Consider the following 22,897-nt stretch of genomic DNA (forward strand, 5'->3'; position numbering starts at 1 on the left):
ATAAAATAGAAAACGTGGATATTAATCAAATTCTTACTCAGTATCAAAGTTGAATATCCTGATAATGGATAAAATATAAATTATATTTATTAAAAAAAAAAAAACAATCCAATTAGTTTGATGAATTAAATGGTGATAATTAACATTTATTATTATTGATATAACAATAAGGATGACAATAAAAAATATTCGAGTGAGTTTGAATAATGTTTTAAAGGCTAATTGGTTTAAAAGATGAAAAATAGATGAAATAATTAATCGTAAATGCTTGAAGCAATCGATTGGTTTAGCGATGCTTCTACTGTACAGTGTTGAGCATCTTGGCGACGTGAAGCTTTGCCACGTACTTATAACGAGCGTAGTAAAACAAGACCATGAGTCGAGGGAAAAGCACGAACAGAAGACGCCGACGGGATACTCGTTGGCACGTCGTTAATGGCTTGGGTAATTATTGTCTTCGGCCAGGTGGTCCGTTGTTACTTATTAGTGTGCGCAAGAGATAAACAAGAAAGTAAGCAAAGAAAAGATGAATGTAAGAAGATGAAACCAAGACCATGGATTATAGCAACAAAGGATTACGCTGCTTTCTACTGTCGATTTACTCGTAAACTTTAACCTTCACCGATTATAAAATTGCCGATAGTAATCCTAATATTAGTGTTACATCCGGGCTTACATTCTACTTCTTAGTGAACTCGACCAGGAATAGAAAGAAGGGAAGAACACCAATACCTACAATTCTCAAGTGGATTCTCGTAAACATGCCGCCGAGTTACCAGTGATGTCGCAGCTTGTATTTCACGCCAAACAGCAGAATAGAAGTATTTTTTATACTTTACAGCAATACACCACTATACGGAACTGCCAACATTTGTATCTAAAAAAGTACTTTCGTACGATCTATAAATTGATTAAATATTAACATCGTTAGATATTTTATTTTAAGCATCTCTCTATATTTTATAGCACTAAATTATTGATGAGAATAATATAAATAGATTGAAGTGATAAAATTGCCCCAACATCGTTATCATATTTTTTAAATCAACCATTTCGTTGTTGAGATTTCTATCAATAAATAAACAAATAATTGAATTCCATTATTCAAACTGTTAAATAAACAAAGTAAATTGGCATTAATAACAATTAAATAATGGTTTAATAAAACAGTAAACAAACTGAAATTTATTTTAACCATTACCCTTTTATTTTATCTCTTCATCCCAAGACCAAGACCTACCAATTTGATAGAAATAACAAATATTTATCAAGCAATTTCCTATAATAATAATTGATAATACAGTAAGTAATAGCACATAATTTTAGCTATAGATTTTATCAGGTATTTTTTTAATAATAAAATGGTACGGTTTTGTCTATAGTTTACTTGATGCTAAGTTATTGGGTAGAAGGGAAAAAAAGGTACTTCATTCATATTGTTTATTTCTTAATAAAATTACTGGTTTGAAAGGGGAACATTTAAGGCTAGATTCACAAATTGACTTTCGTTCTTACTCAAAGCATTGTTCTCGTGGTCATAAAAATGTCAGGCGATAAACCGATCGTCGTCAGGACATATTTAGTTCTTGGTGAGTGCTTGCAAGAACGAGAGTTTGTCTCTGGCGTTGGCGATTGTTCGGCAAAAACAAACATAGGATACTTGTGATACTATATTACTATACTTGCTATGCTTTCTATTATTATTAAAATCTATCTACAGATCGTATTCACACGCACTGAATACCTTTTACCATATTTGAGTTAAGCAGAACCAAATACAGACATAGCAAAAATACATTATTGGGTACGCGAGAAGAAAACAAAAGAATATAAATACAACGACAAGATATTAAAGTGTAGCGAGAGCTTGGAAAGCAAGAGAAGTTGCTTTATTAAGATAAAAAAGGCTAAAAATAAGAGGAAAAGATGAAAAGACATTGGAGTCCAGTTGCTGAAGAGTGGTGTAGGCTGTCCCCATGATGAATGCTGTTAGATAGGGAGAGACTATATTATACCAGTCGACTATGCGTCTTACTTCTGTCTCTTTACCACCGAAGAATGCACTCCTGTGTAGTTATATCACCATTGCACCAAGGAGGAAAGAAAGGAAGACAAAAAGAAGAGAGATAATTTACTAACGAGGCGAGATCTTACAACTTACACAACTTTTTTACAATTGTTAAAACTCATTAAATTGAATGTCTTTGCTTCAGAAAAATTTATCCTTTTTTTTACCCCAACAAATACTTCTCATATATATATATATTATATATATATACATATATAATACTTACTCATATGTTTCGGACTCTTTTTACTTATTGCTCTTACGAAATACCTCTTTTCTTTTTTGTCCAATTACTCTTTACTCCAAAAGATGATGATGACTACTTGGAGTTTGGATTTATTAATTATTTATGGAACTGAATAATGTATTTGTTTGAAATATTTTTTTAATGCTCCATTTTGCAGCTGACTTTGACTTGAAAGCTATTTTAGAGTAAAAAATACTGAGTCAGTTCTAGGGGTGGAGTTTCATTTCCACTAAACACTACCATAAGGAGTTTTTTGAAAGCCAACTTAATTAGAATTTCAAAATGAATCGTTTTTAAATATGTCTAGTGTGATACACTATATCTGATATTATAACTGACATGTTAATGAATTTCATTATAAAAAGGTCAGAAAGTTCATGAGTTTCAATTAAAAATACCTGAAATAACTTTGGAACTCTTTTATAATTATTCATACATTCTTTCATGATCATTAGATCATTAAATAGCAATAAAAAAGTATTGATCTGGCAGTATTTGATTAATTATAAAGCAGTTTAATTTTTTTCCATATTAAATAAATTTAATAAATGAATTATAAACCGGTGACAACATGAGTAATTATTTTATGATATTGATCCTATAATTCAACACCATAAACTGTCACCATACAACTTAATTAAATCTTTTTTCATTTTGTCAAAAAAGTTATCTATTGATCTTGGTTGAAATTATGCTGCCTTTAAATCATTTTTAATTACTCTAATGATAATCCTTAGCCATTTTTGGTTGATAATCAGATCGATATATAAAGTTGGTGTTTATCATTTTTAAATTATATTAATGGTTTTCTTTGCTGATAACATTGAGTATTTCTTTACATATTAATCAATCTTATTAGAGTCGATACTTGAAATATATTTTATTGATAGCTGATAACTTATAAATATATAACGTCATCAATTGTTTCATCACTCAATAATAACATAACACATTGCTAATTTTTAGTTTAAATTCTCTATAGATGTTTCAAGGAAATAAATTTTTTATTAATCCTTCAAGTACTCTTTAATGATCAAATTATTTACAGTGAATTCAATATTTACATAAATGTATCTATAATTGCTTTTTAATGAGAAGTTTTGCTCGAGTACATGCATTTTATAGATGCATATTTCTATTTGGTAAGTAAACTACTATTAAACTTATTTTCAAATAAAGGAAATAAGTAATTACATTTCCTAATTAAAAATATTCTGTGCTTACTTATGAATTTGTGATTTCAACGTTTCCTTTTGCAATGTTTATTATTTCTTCAATAAACTACTTGAAGGTGTGTCCTCAATGAATCAATATTCATGTCTACAGCAGGCAATTTTCTATGAGGAACGTCGAGGCAGGAGTGACGTGAATAAGAAGAGTTGAATTAATAGACTTGTTTCAGGGTTGTCAGTGAGACGATAGTGAATTCTTAAGTGCTCTTCGCCCTTAAGATATTAAAATAATTATAGAGGACTTTGGAAATTATCTACATTTTTGATTTGAATAGTGAATGGTCGTAAATTACAAATAAATATGAATAAATTTTATACATCTTGGAAAAGAATTCATTGAAGATATATGGATAGTGGATTACTTTTATTGGACTTCAGGATCAATTAACGTTGCTTGGAGGTAACATAAACATGTCACTAACTGTAAAATTCTATAATTTAATATTATGATTAATTTCACTTGGTAATTTTTTTTCTTCTTATAGGAGTAACACCTGTTCATTTGGATGTACCTTATGATTGAAACACTCCAAGGTTTAGTTTCATCTCCAGTTAATATAAAATAAGTATACTTGAATAAATTTTTCCAGAGATATCAACGAGTTGCTCTTCTTTTATATCAGTACAGAAATAACAAGTCAGTTAAAATTGTCAAGTCAACAATTAAAAGGAACTTTATGAGAATCAGAAATTCATGAATGTAGCATTCTACCAATTAGTGTTAAATGTGCAGAGAAAACAGGGATTTCTTATAGTAAACAAGAAAAGAAGACCTTTAAGGAAGAATAAAAAGTCATGTTTTAATTCCGGTAGTTTGTTTTACGTAATGATGTAGTTGATGAGAAGTAGAGTGAGGTATTGGATTACATGCAGTAGTTCTTCAGCTAACTTTATTACACCGACATCATATTCATATAGCTCTTCTGTATAACTTGAGAATGAAGCGAACTCGTGGCAATTGGTCGTTAGAATGCTCCTCCTTGCATTTCTCCTGCTCCTTGCCAAGACAACGGATAGTGTTGGCTCTATCACAAGGAATGATTATCTAGCGAGACTAACGTTGCACCTGCACCATCTTAAATTACATACTCGATTCAGTTGTTATTGCTCATATCGTGACGTTGTTCTCTCAACCGAGAAATGAGAACTCATAAAGCCATGCCAAACAACTATAATATATTTATAAATTATGAGATACATTAAAAAGTGAAAAGGATAATAATAAAAGTTGCATAAATTAATATTTTACATTTCATCGGATACAACAAAGATCGAATACACTTCTCTGATTAACAGAACCTTTATTCTTGTTCCTATTTTTCCAGGATGACGCATTGTGTCCAAAGAAATTCCAAAAATAAAGATAATTTGAAATCTGGATGGCTGGAAAAGTTTTTTTATTTATCATCAACTGTGGGAATAAATGTACAAGTGACATTTAATATCAATATCTCACCTAAAACAGTATGATCTGGATTCCAAAGAACATTACCAATACGTCGTTCAATAGGATGACTATTATCAAGTGGTACAGCATCAACAATTCGGTCCCAACTAGCTAGAACAGGAATTGTAAAATAACGAACATTGTCCTGCCAGTAATACCATGCGACAACCAGTTCTCCACTGAGCTTATTCCAAACTACACGTTTTACGTGACTAACAAAGTCTACTCGTCTGTAGCCCAGCGACTTCTGTTTTGGGACGTCCCAGAGGGATATTGAGCCATCACCAATACCACCACCTATACAGAGCATTCCTTTTTGCCATGGATGCCAAGCCAAGGACTACAGAAGTTTTATTTAATTGTTTCCTTATTTTTTGTTCTTATTAAAATAATCATTACCTCTGCTGGATCATAATATCCAATCTCAAGATAAGGTATCATATCAGGAAACAATGTTATTCGAACACATCTATCCAATCCAGTGGTAGCTATAAAATGATCATCCGGAGAAATCATAAGGTTTAGAATGGTTTCATGATGCAGTTTAATATAGCTCTTCACACGTGATCCTGCCGTGCGTTTAAAATCACGAAACACACATACGTATCCCTGTGTACAGCCTCTGGAAGTGGATCCATGAATATGATGATTTAGTTGTTGAAAAAAAAAATATTAACAGAACTTACGTGACTATTTCAACATCTGTATTACTCCATTCTATGCATCGAATAGTACAAGTTGTTGTACAGAAACAATTTTTAATCCATAAAGGTTTTGTGAATTTGGGATCCCAACAAAAAAGCACATGTGGTTTGGCAGAAATAGCAATTCTATCACCAGCGTGATTCCATTTAATGCAGCTGATTTTTATTAATGGTGGTGAAATAAAGTTACAAATTGGTATCTTTATTAAAGGATTACCTCCTAAATGTGCGTATGTTGATATTACAAGATCACGCTGAATAACTGCTGCTATCAAGTTCGTTGAACTCCAATCAATCATTCCTTGCCCTAGACAACATAATATAGTTAATTAATAAATTATAAATGTGATCATAGATAAATTTTTTTTATAAATCATTTTGATATTATTTATTCACTGTAGTATTACAGAAGTTTAATATTTGTATTATGAATGAATAATAATGTGTCTATGTACCGATGATTAACTTTGTATTTTAATCTTGTAGTCGACCACGATATGCCCACTATCAAGTATATTTCCCGATACTTTTTAATAGTCAATTTAAAGACATGATAATTAATCGATACATTTACTTTATCAATATTCCAAAGCTGCTTGTTCGACGTACATGCTCTAACAATATTTCTCGTTTCACAAGAGTATTTATACACACGTCGATTTGGAAAGGACTTTCTTTATAGTTAATGAACTGATATAACTAATATTATTCAGAAAAATACAATTTTTATTTATTGATATTTTAACATAATTTTTTTTTAATAAAGAAACATAAATATTTGAAATTTTCTCTGTTAAATAAATAATGTATTTATGGTAAATAAATTCTTGTTAAAAGAATATCATTTATGTAAACCATCCTATAAAAGTAAGTGTAATTTCATCCTACAAGCTACTAGAATCGACATAACTACATATCATTTCTGATGTACAGAATTTCTAATAAAATTTTTTAAGAAGTTTTTAAAGAAGATACTTTGAATATTTTTGAAACAAATAATAATTAATTAAAAAAGATATGTTAATGCTTACTTGAACGAGATTCATCAATATCAACCAACTTGATCCAGTGGTCCATGAGTGGTTTTTTTCTTGGTCTAACTTTCCAAGTATCATCAACAAAATCAGGATCATTTGTTTTGCCAAGTGTAAAAATAGGTTTACTATTAAAATTTAACACTCGATGATTAGTAATTCCTTTGGCAATGTCCAACTTGTCGAGAGCTTGGATCATGAGACGCGTTTTCCAAGCTCTATTCAACATTCTTATCTACACAAAGATATCTCTGCATGAGATGAACGCATATGCAGTACTAGTATATGCGACACAACATTTTCTTTTCAAGTAAAAGATTGACTGTAATACAGATGGTCTTGATCAGCAAGATGTAAAATGTAAACTCATCTAAAAGAAGAAACTGCGTGGGTAGGATTGAGGACACCAGGAGAGTAAATTGCATATTCGAAGAGCTTAACGATCATTCTGAATGTCTGGTGGTGGCTTTTGCGAGAGAGACTGTGCTCTTAAGACTCGAGCCACGACCATGGTCAACGTGTTACAAGATTACGCTCGTAAATCCCGACCATGTCGACGTCCCCGCACGTTGCATCAATGAGTTGCTTTCGAGGAGCCATCGTTTATGAAAACGGGGAGAAAACGAGTTGGATGCACATATTCAACAAATAATAATAAATAAATGCAGAGATAAATAAAACACAAAAGAAGGAAGAAGAGATGGAGGAGAAAAGAAATAGAAAATGGAAAAAAAGAAAAAGAAAGAGAAGAATTGAACGAGCAAATTGCAGTGAGGAAGGTCATAGTGAAGATTCACGGGATGACATCAAGGTGCTGCAAAAGTCCTTATAAAATAAACGCTACCGATTTTGTATGCTAATCTACTTGTTTCAGATAATATCCAACGTTACAAGGTAGTCTTTTAACACTGAAATATACTTCAGGTAATTGATTTAATAACCCAGATACAGTTTTCATATTTATCTGTTTCTTTTTGTGTTCATGACCATGTGCATAGTTATTTATTTCATTCATTTTTTCATTTACCTGAGAAAGAACACTGAGATATGGCTCCAACTTTAGATCATGCGGTTTTATATCACTTATGAGATTAAATCGTGCTATTTCTAGATTCTGGTTAAATCTGGAAGGAATTAGGCGATCTCCTGATTGATTACCATTGAAAATTGATACCGGTGCTAATCTGGAAATCTCTGCTAGGTTTCTTTGTTGATCTAATGCGTAAGATGATAGTTGATATGGTTTGATATGATTCTGGAACATAAAAAGAAATAGAATCAATAATTATAAGATCATAAAATTAATTGATTTAAGACTTGAGTTTATTTTTTTATCTTTGATGTATTCACTTATACCAATAATTTAAGTTGATGTAAATCTATAAGAAAACCAGGGTAAGACAACCCCCTGGGGCTACATTACTTACATTCAGCTGGTTTCTATAAAGTAGATTTATTTGTTTCTTAAATTATGGATGAAAATTAAAAGAAAAAATTTACATCATAAATTGACAGGAGTTTTCAAGTTGCTTTATCAGTTTTATTCATTTAATAAAAGTTGAAAGAAAAATATCTATTCAATTGGCAGCAATATTATTTTTAAAAAAAATTATTGTATTCAACAATTGAAGATAAGTTATCTCTAAAAATGCAATCATTGACATTCAATTATTATGGTAATTTAGTGATATGCATTGTGATTCTCATCCCAATAGAATAGTTGAAAAATACCATGAAATAAAGACAGTAAAAAAACATAAAATGGAAAATTTTATTAACATGAATGCTTTGTAAGACGATTCAGAGACAAGGGAAAAGAGGGTCAACAGAAAGGAGCATTATGCAGAGAGTATGATCAAGGGGTAGGTAATATTTACCACCATTCAGTCTTTTCGACCCCCAATGAACATCTGGCCTTTCTGTATCTAGAATTTTATTCCTGGATGATGAATAGGACAAGAGATGTGATCTGTCCGCAAAAGGATACCCTCTTCTTCCAGACATTATTTTAGATTTGATATCAAGTATTGTCAAATTAAATACATTAATTGAATTAAATGGACAATAAATTAAGAAAACGAATGACAGAATGAAAAGTAAAGATGAACATATACAGACTCTCCAAGATCCCTAGAGACCTTTCTGCACAACTTGAAGTAATTCTCAAGCGTCTATACGATGCTTTTACAATCATATTGACATGTTCAGAATGAGATTTGTGAGTCTCTCATGTCATTATGAAAAAAAGTCTTTATGATATATGTATACATTTTAATTTAGTATGAGGGTGATTTGTCAAGTGTAATTCGTTTCTTAATGGCTATGAAGATTTTTTGACTTCAATTTTATTACCACTTATTCCTGCAGTCTACGTATTTTTGTGTAACAGAGTGACCATTAATGGAATCAAATAAACTCTGATTAATTTTTCAGGATATTAAATTTAAAATTAACTGAATGATTGAAATATTTTTTTTTTCTAACACACTATCATAATAACCTTCTGTTTATTTCAAGAAAAAACTTGGTGGATTTATTCGAGTTCTAAATAAAGGAGTTAGAGCCATCAGCCAAAAATTTCTCACGAATTTTCTCCAGCCTTGACGGTTAATCGTACGCATGAGCGAGAGACTTACTCAATTTATTGAGTGCTGCAAGCGTAGCTCATTTGCATAGAGCTGAAGACCTTTAAATCCACTGGGCCGGGTGCAGTATATAGAAACCATCTCTGTATATCTTTGAAAAATCTCACCAAAGTCTTTCCCATGAGTAATAAGAGAGCTTGACAAAAATACTGTAGAGATGAGACCCCCAGCAAAGAGACAAGTTTTCGTTGTCAGCCAACCTGATATTCCTCCCAATCTGTAAGGTGCCAAAGGAGTTATATGAATACACCTTCCCCCTTTTGAACTTTAACCGGATTCTCAAAGATGTTCTGCTATTTTATGTAATATATTCCCATATTCCTCTTGTTATTCATTTAAATGTAACCAAGTCTGTTCAACTTTGATGTTTTTTCAGTTTTCCTGAAAACCAATGAAATTATTTTTGTTTAAAATTTTACTTATCAATAAAGAGTCATTTTTGCTGATGACTCCACTAAACAACTGACATTTCAAAACAAAAATTAATATTCCAAATGGAATAAAGACCAATAAATTGATAGCTTAATGATGATGATGATGATGATGATGCTTCCTTATCATAAAGATATTGATTAAAACAATGTCATTGTTCGTTTCATGATGAACTCCAGTATCTTCCCACGGTATCTGAACAGTCAGAGAACATAGAAGAAAAACATTACGCTTTAGTTCACTCACTTATGGGGCCATACGTATATAGTATGAGTGTACAATGACGCCATCAGGTCCGGTCAGCAGTAGCAGATGACAATCGCACACACGTAGCACTCGTGTGAGACGCGCGCTCTTCGGCATCATCACCTGCGGCAACCACGCGAGGTCTTACTGGGTCAGATTTAAATTCTTCAGAATCATGTCCCATAGCTAGATGCTATAAAAGACCGGAAAAGCTTCTTTTACATAAGGTCGAAAGGTAATTTGAGGCTAAAGAGCTGCCATTTGTTTTGCAAATAATTCATCCGTCATTTTTCTTTTACAATCATCATCATCATCGTTATTCCAGTCACCTTTAATTCTTCATCATCTTTAGCTAGTTTTAACAATTGTGTTTGTTAACATTGAAGGTGAAGAAAAATAATAAAGAATAATAATATATTAATTATTTTGAGCACTAATTCATGTTGATGATAATAATACATTTTTTCTACGACATTAATGAATATTTTTATTATAATAATTACATGAAAATTTATGAGTTAGCCATTAATTAATACACTTAACGTAAGATAAAATGAGTTTTATAATTATATTGATGTCCTTTTTTGCGTGGTGTGTTTGACATGGCGGGTGAGTAGTGACTAGTAGTTAAATAGCATAATAAATATCAAGAGTAGGGAGGACTGACACGCGCGATGTAGGCGAACCCTCATGACTTGCATGGCTAATACTGTGGGCGATCGCGTACTTCTTGGAGCTACTTGTGTATTAAAAGAACATTTCTCTACACCTGATTTACATCATTTTCATTTTTCACAACCACTTTACATATATATTTGAGTTTAAATTGACCATCTATCTGCATTTATACTGGTTTTATTGGCTAAAAATCAACAAGTCTTTTTTCTTGATTCGTCTCTGTCACATCTGTATCTAAAGGGCATATTTTTACTCTAATATCATTCCGTCGATGGCGCGAGCAGCCCTCCGACGATGAAGACATCTTTTTTCCTGGCATTCCAACAGACACAGTCGTCGTTTCATGGTGTCTTAGCTCGCTAGCTACAAGACAGAGACCCACACAAATGTGGCATTAAGTTGGAGTAGGAGAAGAATAATATCATCATAAAAAGGACGTGATGATAATAAACAAGGATCAAGAAAGAAGATGGAAAAAAAAATCAACCATCTTGCTCGCCAATATATCCAAGATGATCTATCTCTATTCAGATTCGGTGACAACAAGACATCCATCTTTCTTGCCACCACATTGAGAATCCACTGGATATGCATTTAAGTATTATCTCATTCTATTTCTGGCTCTGCACGTTTATGGAGGGTCACTCAAGACCATTCTTCAGCTTTACGATATCACCTTGGATTATCAGCCATTTTCAATTTCTCATGTCTGACTAATATACAGACTATCTCCTCCAATGATACATTTGCTTAGATTTTTCATCAAATGATTGGTTTCAAATTTATGTTTAGCATCTACAAAGTGAAAATTTATTTCACAAGACTTGGTAAAAATAAAGTATTTCAATATAAAGCTGGAGTATGTTCATGGTAATTGGAAGTTGGTAATGCAATAAAATATTGAAGTTGTTTGAAGTAGAATTCTGAAGTGACAGAAGTATTTTTCAAGGATTATATACATTTTTTTAGTACTGAAATAATTCAAATGTTTTGTCGATGAAATAAACAAAATGTTATGGATCATTAATAAGTATATTTATTAGATACCTTATCAGTAATTCTATTCACTCAGTAGCCATAAAATTTACTTTTCAACTACTTCTTTTTTGCAATCAAGATAATTTCATAATGATTTAGAGGTTCGAATAATGATATAAGTTGACAATGAATGATAAAAATGAACAGCCTGATAGATTGATTGAAAATATTGTTATTATTTAAAATTAATAGTGAATTTAAAATTTCCATTGATCGCAAGTCAAAGTAAATGATCTTAAGGTATAATAAGCTATAATATGTACAACGATATCACTTGGTATTATCAGACACTTTCAATTGGTCATGTTAATACTGTCTTGATGGGACCTGCATGTAGTAGTGTCAGCTTTAGAACACTGTCCATCTCCTTGGTTGGATTAATCTCACCTTCAGCAGCAATATCTTTAACTCCTCATCTGCTAAGTAACTACAGAATCTCGTTCGCAACCTTAGCTTTTAACATATTCAAATACTTTTATGTACATATACATACCGTTATCTTGAGTAACTATTTATTTCATTTTATTATCACATCTAAAATTTTCTTCACTTCAATAATTTTATCGAAAATATTTACGTGAATTTCTATACAATTTTTATTTAATTAATATGGAATTAATTTCGACTTTAAAGCATAAGGTTGTAAAGCCAGTGTAGGAGTTTAAAGGAGATAAGAATATGCAATTCCAGTATTTTAAGTATTTCAAAAAATCCAAATCCTTTTTTTTGTCTTTTAAATGTCAACACCGTGTCTTTTCGTTGAATTTGTTTTCTATTGATGGCCATATTAAAACTGAATTCATTGATATTGAAAGCAGTAGCTTAAGGTATTGTGAAGATTCAGACAAAGTGAACATGAAAAAATGAATTCTTGATATTTAAGGTATTTTAAAGAGTTCTTAAGTAATTCCATCTCTTTTTTTAATGTTGATGAAAACTCATTAGCACACCATTTATGCCGTTATTTCATTTTAAATTAAGCTCCAGCTGCAGGAACAAAGTGCCGTTAGTGGCTATATTTTCAATATTTAAGAATTCCAAATTAACTTCAATTGACATTTTAACATTTTAAAAATCCCAGAATGCTATGAGTAGTATGTTTATGTGATAAAAATTATCTAAAAATTATCATCAACTTGGATATTGATTTTTTCTTTATAATTATATATGAATTATTTTATCATACTTGTTTATAACTTACTTTCCAAGATAATTGAGAGTAATTAATTTTTAAACATTTATTGCTAATCATTTAAAAAAATTTAACCACTACAAATCATCAATAAAACTACTTCTGAGTATTTTATTTATTTTTATCTACCAATTATTTCAACATAATAATCTTATTATCTATTATAAATCAATCAATAAATCATTATTTAAATTGTAATATTTTTATTAAAATCCAATTAATAAATTCCAAAGAAAATTATGTAAAATAAATCTATAAATCTCTTTTCACACAATTAGTCAATAATTACAAGTAAAAAATGATTATTATTTAGTATTTGTTTGGAGATAAAAATATTTGTTCTATCAGACAGCAAAGATGTTGTTTTGATGATAGAACTTGGATTATCAAGGAAAAAAAGGTGGATTTATAATGAAAATATATCAGAAAGTGTAGGATAACGTTGAATTATAGTTAATATCTGACGAAAGGCTCAACTAATGAATTGGTATGTCTATTATTGTAATGACTACGGTGAGGTGAAAACGGGTTATACTAATCTCGATATAATATCGTTACGGCAATGCACGATAACAGCCACTGCGCGATCGTTCTATCTGAGCGTTAAAGTCTCCAGGCCATCTCTGGCATTTCCACTTCTACACCAATCTTTAAATCAAAAGGAGAGTGAGAGAGAAAAAAGCATTTAATGAAAATACAAATCTAACAAATTATCTATATTCATTAAGCCTTTTAGCTATAAATTAGTCTTTATTTTTTCTGTACAGAAAATTGAAATATCGCAAAAATAAGTATATGATTGCGAGTATCAGGAACATATCTATAAAGCCGCCCCTCTTTGACACACATAGTGAGGCATTAGATCGTGTGTTAGAAGCCAAGTGATTGGTTAGCTTAGTGTATAAGGAGGTTGGGCCCATGCCCCATCCATTTCACGGGGGACTGATGACATAAGCCTCTTGTCTTAAAAACGCCTCCACTTTGGCGGCTCACCTACGGAAGTCATCGAGATTGAAAAAAAAAAATGAAACAACTTCCTTTGCCACTGGAATTGTGTTAAAAGAGTCCAGACCGAGTGATCATTCAAGTTAACAGAGGTTTAGGTGTGTTATGGTATTGGGTGGGGGAAAACTGGACCCAGGTGATATACCACGCGACCTCTATCATTCTTCGTTGCAAGATCAAGTATTTGGCAGTATTGCGTGACACCCCGCGAGAGTAAGATCGTGATTAGTCTTGTTATTATTCGCATAAGATGAAGGAAGGAATTACGTCAGTGTAGACAAAGTGAGCGTGAAGTAGACGTGAAATAAAAGCAGAGTGTTGGGAGGACGTTGAAGTTGTTCCAATCGGTCCATCGCACATCAGGGAGAAGGAGAGAGAAGTTGTTCTAGAGCCCTGCCTTCTTCCTCGGCCACACGGCATCGCTTGCGGATCTCTCGGACTTGGGCCTTCAGTCGTTCGCTGCAGTTCCTGCGGGCAGGAGGTTGGGACCTTCTCCATGCTTGTGATTATCATTGACTTAACAATGAAACGATGATTTCGAAAACTATTTCGTAGAAATAAGTGAAGAGGTAAATGTCTAATTAAGTGATGAGCCGATGACAGGATTGCAATTTGTGTTGTGGTGTTGTGTGTTATTTTTTACTTGCTCTCTTATTGTATATACATATATTGACGTGAGTGTTTATTAAGGATTTTTATTCATTCATCATTCCAAAGTGTGTTTACGTTTCAACGATTATTCAATATGTAAGTCTACACTACACTGTCTTACTTTGTGCACTGTTTATTTACATCTCAATAAACTGGCGGGAAATATTTTAAGCGGCGCGCGCACCCTCAAGCTATTTGGCGCCAATTTAAATTTTTCCAATATTTTTTATTAATTTATCATTATGATGATGACGACATATTGATACCTTTCATTATTAGAAATTAAAACTTATTTTTGGCAATAGTATTAAATCTATTATTAGATTGTTGAAGTTGATTTATCCAATTATTTTATTATTATTCTATTGAATATTAAATTATGTGAAAAATGCACTCTTAATAATCTCTTCTCCACAATCTGTATAAAGAGAAAACTTATAAATTCTTTGAAACTTCTTTTCATGGTATGGTGGATATTTTAATAACTGACGAGTTATCGGTACAGAAACAAATTTCTAAAAATTATTGATCATAATTAGGGTTTTTTTTTTGTTTTTTTTCATTTTTATTTATTTAGAACAATTATTTTTTTTATTGCAAAAAGAATTACAAGAGTAGTAGTATCGGTTGTAGAAGAATAATCATTTTTCTCAGTAGAAATTTTTTCTTTGAATCTTTTTCTCTCGTTTACTACTCGCGGGACTTGGCGTTTTCTCGCGGAGGCGCGGAACATTCGTTATAGTTGCTCGGCTCCATTGAAACCGCACTCTAGCCGGCCAGTTGGCAATTTAGATCGTAGGTTATCTACTTGAGAGCGCTATAACTTTGAAGGAGGTCTATTCTCCTCTCTCTTTTACTTGGCATCCACCTTCAATACTTTTTCCATCGAACGACGTTTCGCGTGATAACGAGCAGCTGCCGTTGCGCCTCCATTACATTCTCTTCCTCGGCCTCCTTACGTCTCTCATCCTCTCGACTTTCCATCTGCTTCATGTCGATCGATCATCGAACACGCGAGTTTGTATGTACTCAAGAAAATAAAGTTGCCAATTGGTTCCTAATTATTCCAACATTTTTTTTCCACGACAAGAAAGTGTATATGGTTGACAAGAAGGCGAGGGAATACCCGTAGAATGGTGACGCCTACGCGCGAGAGCTTTTGAATCACGAGACGACACGCAGCCCACATAGGACCTGTCGTTCTCTTGTACAACGACACACATGCCGACCAGTACACCCACACATGTTTCTTCTTCCTCATTTTTTTTCATTTTTTCCTCTCTATACCTGACTGTTGATCGAATATCTCAATGTAATCATATCCTTCAAGCTTTTTCCCTCAAATGAAAATACTGATAGAAAAACTATTAGATTATTTTGAATGGTGAAGTGATGTGAAGCGTGACTGGAGGAGAAAAGAGAAGAGAAGAGAAGAACGATCTACTCTCTGGTTCGTTTAGAAACCGGGCAGGCAAGTCGAACGTGTCGAAACGCTTCGACGTCGTTCATTAACGTGCTACGTGCGCTACAAACTGCTCTCCTTCTCGTACCCGATTTCTCTTAAGGAAACTAGACAGAGAGAGAATATCTCTTCAGCCTCGAGGACCAAGATTCCACCGATAATCGCGTCGGTGTAGACCCGAGTTCACTTCTCATCCCGCAAACTCCATCTTCTCTTCACGGCCTGGGTGGTAGATCCAATAGGGTATCTCCCATCAACCTTACGAGACACTTTTAAGGTGCAAGATCTCATTGTGCGTCTCATCTTCTCTACATGAGTCGTCAAAATTATCACTTCTTCTTCTTCTTGCACTTCCATCTTCACCTTCACTATCTTTTTTAAAGATAATGAAAAAAAAAAGTGAAATTGAAATCTAATCTCATTGCTGGAAAGATTTTCTAAAAGATGATGAAAAAAAAGAGAAAAATAATCAAGTCAACTTCAACTTTATTAAGTATGCCAGCTGCTTCAGTTGAAAAAAAAATAATAATTTATGCTGGGTTAATTTTAAAATTTAATTGAAATACTAATGGAAAAGAAGTTTAATTAAAAATTTCAATGTAATTAAATAAATTTGTTTTTTCAAACTCCAATAATTTCTTATTTAATAATTTACACCAAGAATAAATGTACTTTTTGACATTAACATCTTAAGGTAACATTTTTAAAAAGATTGAAAAAAATAATAGTATTGATAAAAAAGCTCTTTTGTAACTTTAATTATTGTATGTTTAGATAAATCTACCATAACCCACAACAATTTTTAACGGTGTATTTCATGTCTGATCATCAATCTCTGCACTAAGAAAACTTAGAAACAATAAATCTAAATGAAAACAACAAATGATAAATATCATATCATTAATGATAAAAGTTATGTTTTTATTTATTTATTTTTTATGATAATATTTAAAAACTATAGAGCATGTTTAATCGATCAGTCAAAATGACAAATAAATAAATAATCATTTTCCTAACATTGTCAACATTTTTAACATACGGGAAACATAGATCCGCGATCCTTGTGCCACTTAATAATTAAACTTGATGACTAACGATCAGAACACAACTATTATCAGTAGAAAATCGTCATAATTTATATCGATCATACATGAAACAGTTACAACGTATACTTGAAGGACATAATAATGTATCACGACAGACGCCATCCGGATCTAAGATCTCAGATCCATATATAATTATTCTTATTTCGCAAGAATGATTCAATTATATACATTTAGCAGAAGTAAATGATAAGTGATAAATCGTTTGACCTTTTTAAGTGACTAATGAACAATTTTCGCTGCTTCTTGACTTGTCCGCATATAATAAAAGGTCGTAGTGGCGTTTGGTGCGCGGGAAAATTCAATTCCCCACTCTAGAAAACCGGGCGACAATTATTATTAACGAAGCACGCTGCTTTGAATTTATTGGCCCGAGAAGTTATGTGCGCATTATATATCTTTTCCCCGGTATACATTTTCTCGTGCGAGTTAGCGATTACGTATGTACATATATATACATATATACATCAAAGTATGTAGACATATGTATATGTGTGTTGTATAAATGTATATCTATACATATAAAATGTATTGGTATGCATACGTAGAAAATGAAAAGAAAGAGAGAAAGCGAGGCTCTCATCGGCGCGCGCCCACACTCGATATTATATCCTCAACTCTCAGAGCTTCGCAAGACGATCTCGTAATCCCGTGTTTTATCCAACCATTATAAAAAACTCGCGGATTCGCCTGGAGTGAGGGAGAGAACTTGAAAAGTTCGGGTTCTCACGCGAGTGGCGATGCCATCGCGAGTTTGAGGCGCATGCGCACTAGATCGTAGGAAAGAACCAACAGAGACATCTAAGACGGACATCAATGTATCGTTTTGTATGAAAGACAAAACGACATGAGAAAATAAACGTATATAGAAGAAAAGCAAGAGAAGGCGATCGACGTAATCGTAGAATTGGATTTATCGATCCACCAAGCCATTACATCGGATGTTTATTCAATTCCTAAATTGAAACGTATCTCTCTATACCTCTTCGACCACAGACGGCGGAACTCTCTTTTCTCTTCCTTACGCGGAAATGCGCAAAATCGATCTCACGCATACAAAAGTAAGATCTTCAGTGAGCTCGAACGAAATCAAATTCACTACGACGTCTTATTTTCTATCGGAATGAGAGAAAGATGCAGGAAGAGGAGGACTGTAAGAGAAGTCAAGCAACCAATTCAGGTGAATCAATTCGTCCAAGGTCATAAGAAGTATACAAAAAACTAAGAAAAAATATACAGTGATAAACGTGTCTCTTACCATCCTCGTAAAAACAATTGTACACCATGTCCAATCACGCTAAGAAAATACTCTTTTTCTTTACTTTACCTATTATACAGTTGCTTAAGAATGCTGCTCAAGAAGTCAATCTTACTAAAAATTCAATCTCACGTCATTATTACAATTTATTCGCTTTACAATCCTCGGCTTCACTTACTTCCAGCCATTTTTATTCAACAAAAATACACTTTTTTTTTTGTACCTTCTTGAAGAAAAATATATATATATATATATATATATTTATTATCATTTTTACATTTATTTATACATTTTTAAAACCAATCAACCGAATTATCTGATAAGTCATCTTGTCTGCATTTCCCATATAATTAATCAGTTTAATATTTATTCCTGCATATTAAAAAAAAATTATTTTGATTAAATGATTTGCAATTAAATGAATTTTTGTTGTGTCAATCAACTTCTCGTTTAAAAATATTTAAAAATCTAATTGATACTCATCATCACACAATCACATATCAATTATTTTAATTAACCCAATAATCATCACTTGAAAAAAAAATGTTATTTATTGGTAACTTTTTAGCAAAAAAGCAATTTTCAACGACCCTCAACTCCTTGGTAATTAAAACGATAAAAATCTCCACCGTCATAGATAATACTTTATCTGGTGATATATATTTCTGTTAAAATGCTTTTAAAATTTTTTTTCAGTTAAAATAAAAATCTTTTGAAATCCGACTTAACGACGTTTCCATTAACATTCATTTTTCCTGATTGCAGGAAGCTTTCCAATATCCTATCATTTTTTAAGTATAATATTGATGAATTAAAATGTCAAAACGAGATAAATATTTTTATTTTAATCTGGAAAATGTCAAAAGTATCGTTCAAGGCTCATTACTTCATTAAATCACGAGCAAGATGCTGATAAAATTTGGAATGACTTACCTCGATTCAATATAAATGTGGATAAAAAAATGGAAATCTCATGATTTTTGTTGAATATTGACTCAATCGATATAGCAGAGAATTAGAGAAACACTTAATGCATCTTGTCTGGTTCCAATTAAAAAGGATGGTGATGTTGTAATGCTTGTCTTTTCGCACTCTCTGTATAACAGGAAGAAATGCATTTTGTCCCAGTGCAAGTTTTCTTGGTTGCTCTCATCCGTCTATCTTCATGTCTTGACCGTCCTCAAGGGACTTGAGAGATCGAGAGATTCAAGATCGCAGATGAGATCGTGTTTGCTTTGCCGCGCCGCCAACTCGTTAGATCTCTTATGGATGCTTGAGAATGTCTTGAAATATTCGCACGCACTTACATAGTCTGTCTTTTCTCTACTCTTTTCTATGTGTCTTCGTCAACATTTGAATGTGATGGTTGAAAAGGCAAGATGTGTTCAAGGGAAAAGGGTTGAGGATTTTGATCCGAACGACGCTCCGCTTACGGTCGAGTCGGCGAGACTTAAGAGAAGATCCCAAGATCCAGATCAACGGCCTTGTACGGTCACGAGCAGGTGGCTCGTGCCTTTTTTTAACGGTATATCTTTTGTCTTCTTTTATGTCTGTCTATATATACATATATACCAAGACTGGATGGCATCAAATTTAAGTAGTTTGTGATTTTAAATTCTTAGATTCTTCGATTAAATACTCATGAATTCTTGGTTTATTTATGTCTTCATTCATGAAATTAGATGAGGACTTGATTACTTGATGGATGAGAAAAACAATCCAATGAATTCACTAACTGTCTGTTATTTATCAGATTAATGTGAATATTTGTAAAGGCAAATTAACTAAGCAGGTAATAAATTAAAATTTTTATTCACTTTTTTAATAATTTATTATCATTAATATTTAAATCATTTTATATAGAATGAGTGATGAAGAAAAAAAATTATTTTTCAGCTTCAATATCTTTGACAGCAACACGAGATCTCTGAAAAAGTGTTAACACACATTCAATTATTTACAACATCATATATATATAAGTCTCGAACAGATCGTCATTAACTGAATTATTTCGATATAAAAGAGAATTATTGGTACATTTAATTGATAATCACAAGCTTTGGGAGTAAATAAAATGATATTTTTATTGTTTATAAGACATAAAAAAGGAAATATTGAGAAGAAAGTGAAGCAAGCAATTAAAGCCACTCGATAATAATCCACGGCGCAAACCAGCAATCGTTAACGTCTCGGTTGTTTGCTTTATGCGTTGCAAACTTACGACTCTATGAGAGCACTTGTAGTCTTGTCTTTTTTTCTGACAGCACCGTACAGAAAACGACTCATGTTTCCACTGGTGTTTATGCGTATATAAGTTCATAATATAGAGAGTAATAAATGTCATTGCAAACCACTGATTTAGCACTGAACAATTGCTAATTTCATGATGCACTTAGATACCTTAACTATTCTTTTTTATACTCAATATTATATTGATACTTAACAACAAAACTTATTTCATTAGTGAGATTTATTTAATGAAATGTTTGCCTAACGTATCAATTTAATTATATTTATCTTTTTCATTAGTCTTTATTTTATTTTATATTGAATCTTTAACTACACAAGATTGAGTATCTTGATAAAGATTTACAGCAAAGTAATGAATCATAAGTAATCGTTTCAATGAGTTATTCATGTTGTTTTTAAGCTTGGAAAGCTATTTTACTATTATTAGAGTGAAGAGTTGAGATAAAATTGAAAGCTTTTATGTTTTATTATTTTTTCAAGGTATTTTATTGTTTTTATTTTTTCTTACTGATGAAACTTCTTCAATGATACTTCGTAGAATATGTGTTCTGTTGAGAGGCAAGAAGTTTTTCGAAGCTGCCAATTAGCGACATCCCGATGAGTTATGTACTTCTCATCGAGACGTTGATAAAAAGTATGGGTGAGCCAGTATTGTAGAAAAAGTAACAACACCCATTGGCAATTTTAATGTTGGTCATCATCATCATCATCCACATAATATCAACTACTTTTTTATTTCATTATTTTTCTGCTGGCCATAGACTAAAAAATAATCTTTTCTACTTCAACGATAATTAGCAAGAATCAACCGGTTTGTAAATTTTGGTAATACTTATTGAATAAATTTTTTCTATTTTTCATTATTTAAAACTAGGACTCTTTCAAGTGATTAATAAAAGCACATTGATTGGATCAAAATGAGAGTTGTGTGGATAAAGATATCTGTATGATGGGTAAGGAGGAGTAAAGTTTGAAATTGTTTATTCATTTTGAATGACCATAAATTGTAGACGTATGGGTTGGGTATGACTTGGAGGAGACAAGAGGAGAGAAGATAGAATGAGAAAGAGAAAGGAGAGCAAAGAGATGGTGGCGTTTGTCCTGATCGGAGGTGATTTCATAAAGGAGACCGCCGTGACGGAAGATATTGTAGGACAAGTTCCCTGCACCAGCTGGGTGGCCCGTCGTGCATACGTGCGACGTGGGGACTCCCCTTGTCCCTTTTTCTCTTTTTCTACCTATCCGAGAACATTCTCAGACTCTTTAGCTTTGACAAGCCAACTCCTCTTATTTTACTTTCCACCCCTTGTCCAATTGTTTGACCCTTAGTCCTGCCCCCAAGAATAAAAAATTAACCCCTCCGGCCTTAATATTCCACCAATGTTCCATGACTGTGCTCCAAAAGAGAGAATGCAATATTACGACTCCCAAACATAGCAACTCACTATATAAATCATTATTGCAAAAAATATCCAAGACTTGTAATTAATTAATGGCCTAAAAAATGTATACTATTTAGTAAAACAAACATAACAGTTACCTCATAAAAAGCAAAAAACAAATTGATGAATCGGCGTCGATATCTTCGTTATAAACACTTTATATTACTTTTGACATAAAAACAAGTTTCAAGTTCTACGAATTCTTCAGAGTTGGCAATTGATGACACGCGATCGTTAATTTCTGGCCTTTGTATAAAAGTTGATTTAAGTAACTTATCGATTTGCAGACTTTTTTGCATCGTTTTCACGTTCATTGAAGCCAAGCTGATATGAGAGCAACAGACGTGAACTGAAAAGAGGGAGGAAAAAAGTTGCCACGGGGTGATTAACGCCATTTGTAAATGGACCGGTTTGTTAACTAAGAACTTGGCTAAGACAATTCCGTTTAATTAAGCTACGGTTATTTCTTTCATTATTTCCGTAACTTTTATTCCTTTTTACGCCTGGCTCCTATTTTCAATTGCGCGGGAGTTAATTAACTTCTGTTCTATTGATTATTGTCTATTCATTCTAATAGAAATTGTTTATTTTACCATGCTGAATCATTCATATCAACATGAAATACACTTTTAAAGCAAATTTTAGTTTGTATTTTTTTCCTCTTTTATTTCAATAAAAATTAATTTAATGTATTTCGATTGAAAGAAATTTTTTTTAAAGACTTTCTTCTACTATTACATCTTTGAACATGTTAAATCCGACG

At 32.2% G+C, this 22,897-nt stretch overlaps 1 protein-coding gene across 1 annotated transcript in view; it reads right to left on the bottom strand.

Annotated features, from left to right (window-relative positions):
* Positions 1 to 4,159: 4,159 nt before the first annotated feature.
* The window catches only part of cort (cortex), a 48,535-nt gene continuing 29,797 nt past the window's right edge, over positions 4,160 to 22,897 (bottom strand). The window contains exons 2-8 of the mRNA XM_035081599.1: positions 7,760 to 7,987; positions 6,730 to 6,967; positions 5,681 to 6,005; positions 5,394 to 5,616; positions 5,004 to 5,334; positions 4,797 to 4,930; positions 4,160 to 4,716 (exon numbers count right to left, since the gene is read on the bottom strand). Coding sequence (XP_034937490.1) covers positions 4,800 to 4,930; positions 5,004 to 5,334; positions 5,394 to 5,616; positions 5,681 to 6,005; positions 6,730 to 6,967; positions 7,760 to 7,987 — 1,476 coding nt within the window. The 3' untranslated portion in view covers positions 4,160 to 4,716; positions 4,797 to 4,799. The remainder of the gene's footprint in view (positions 4,717 to 4,796; positions 4,931 to 5,003; positions 5,335 to 5,393; positions 5,617 to 5,680; positions 6,006 to 6,729; positions 6,968 to 7,759; positions 7,988 to 22,897) is intronic.

The sequence above is a fragment of the Chelonus insularis genome, unplaced genomic scaffold (assembly GCF_013357705.1).
Source record: "Chelonus insularis isolate UGA/USDA-ARS -01 unplaced genomic scaffold, ASM1335770v1 contig_324_pilon, whole genome shotgun sequence".
Lineage (NCBI taxonomy): Eukaryota > Metazoa > Arthropoda > Insecta > Hymenoptera > Braconidae > Chelonus > Chelonus insularis.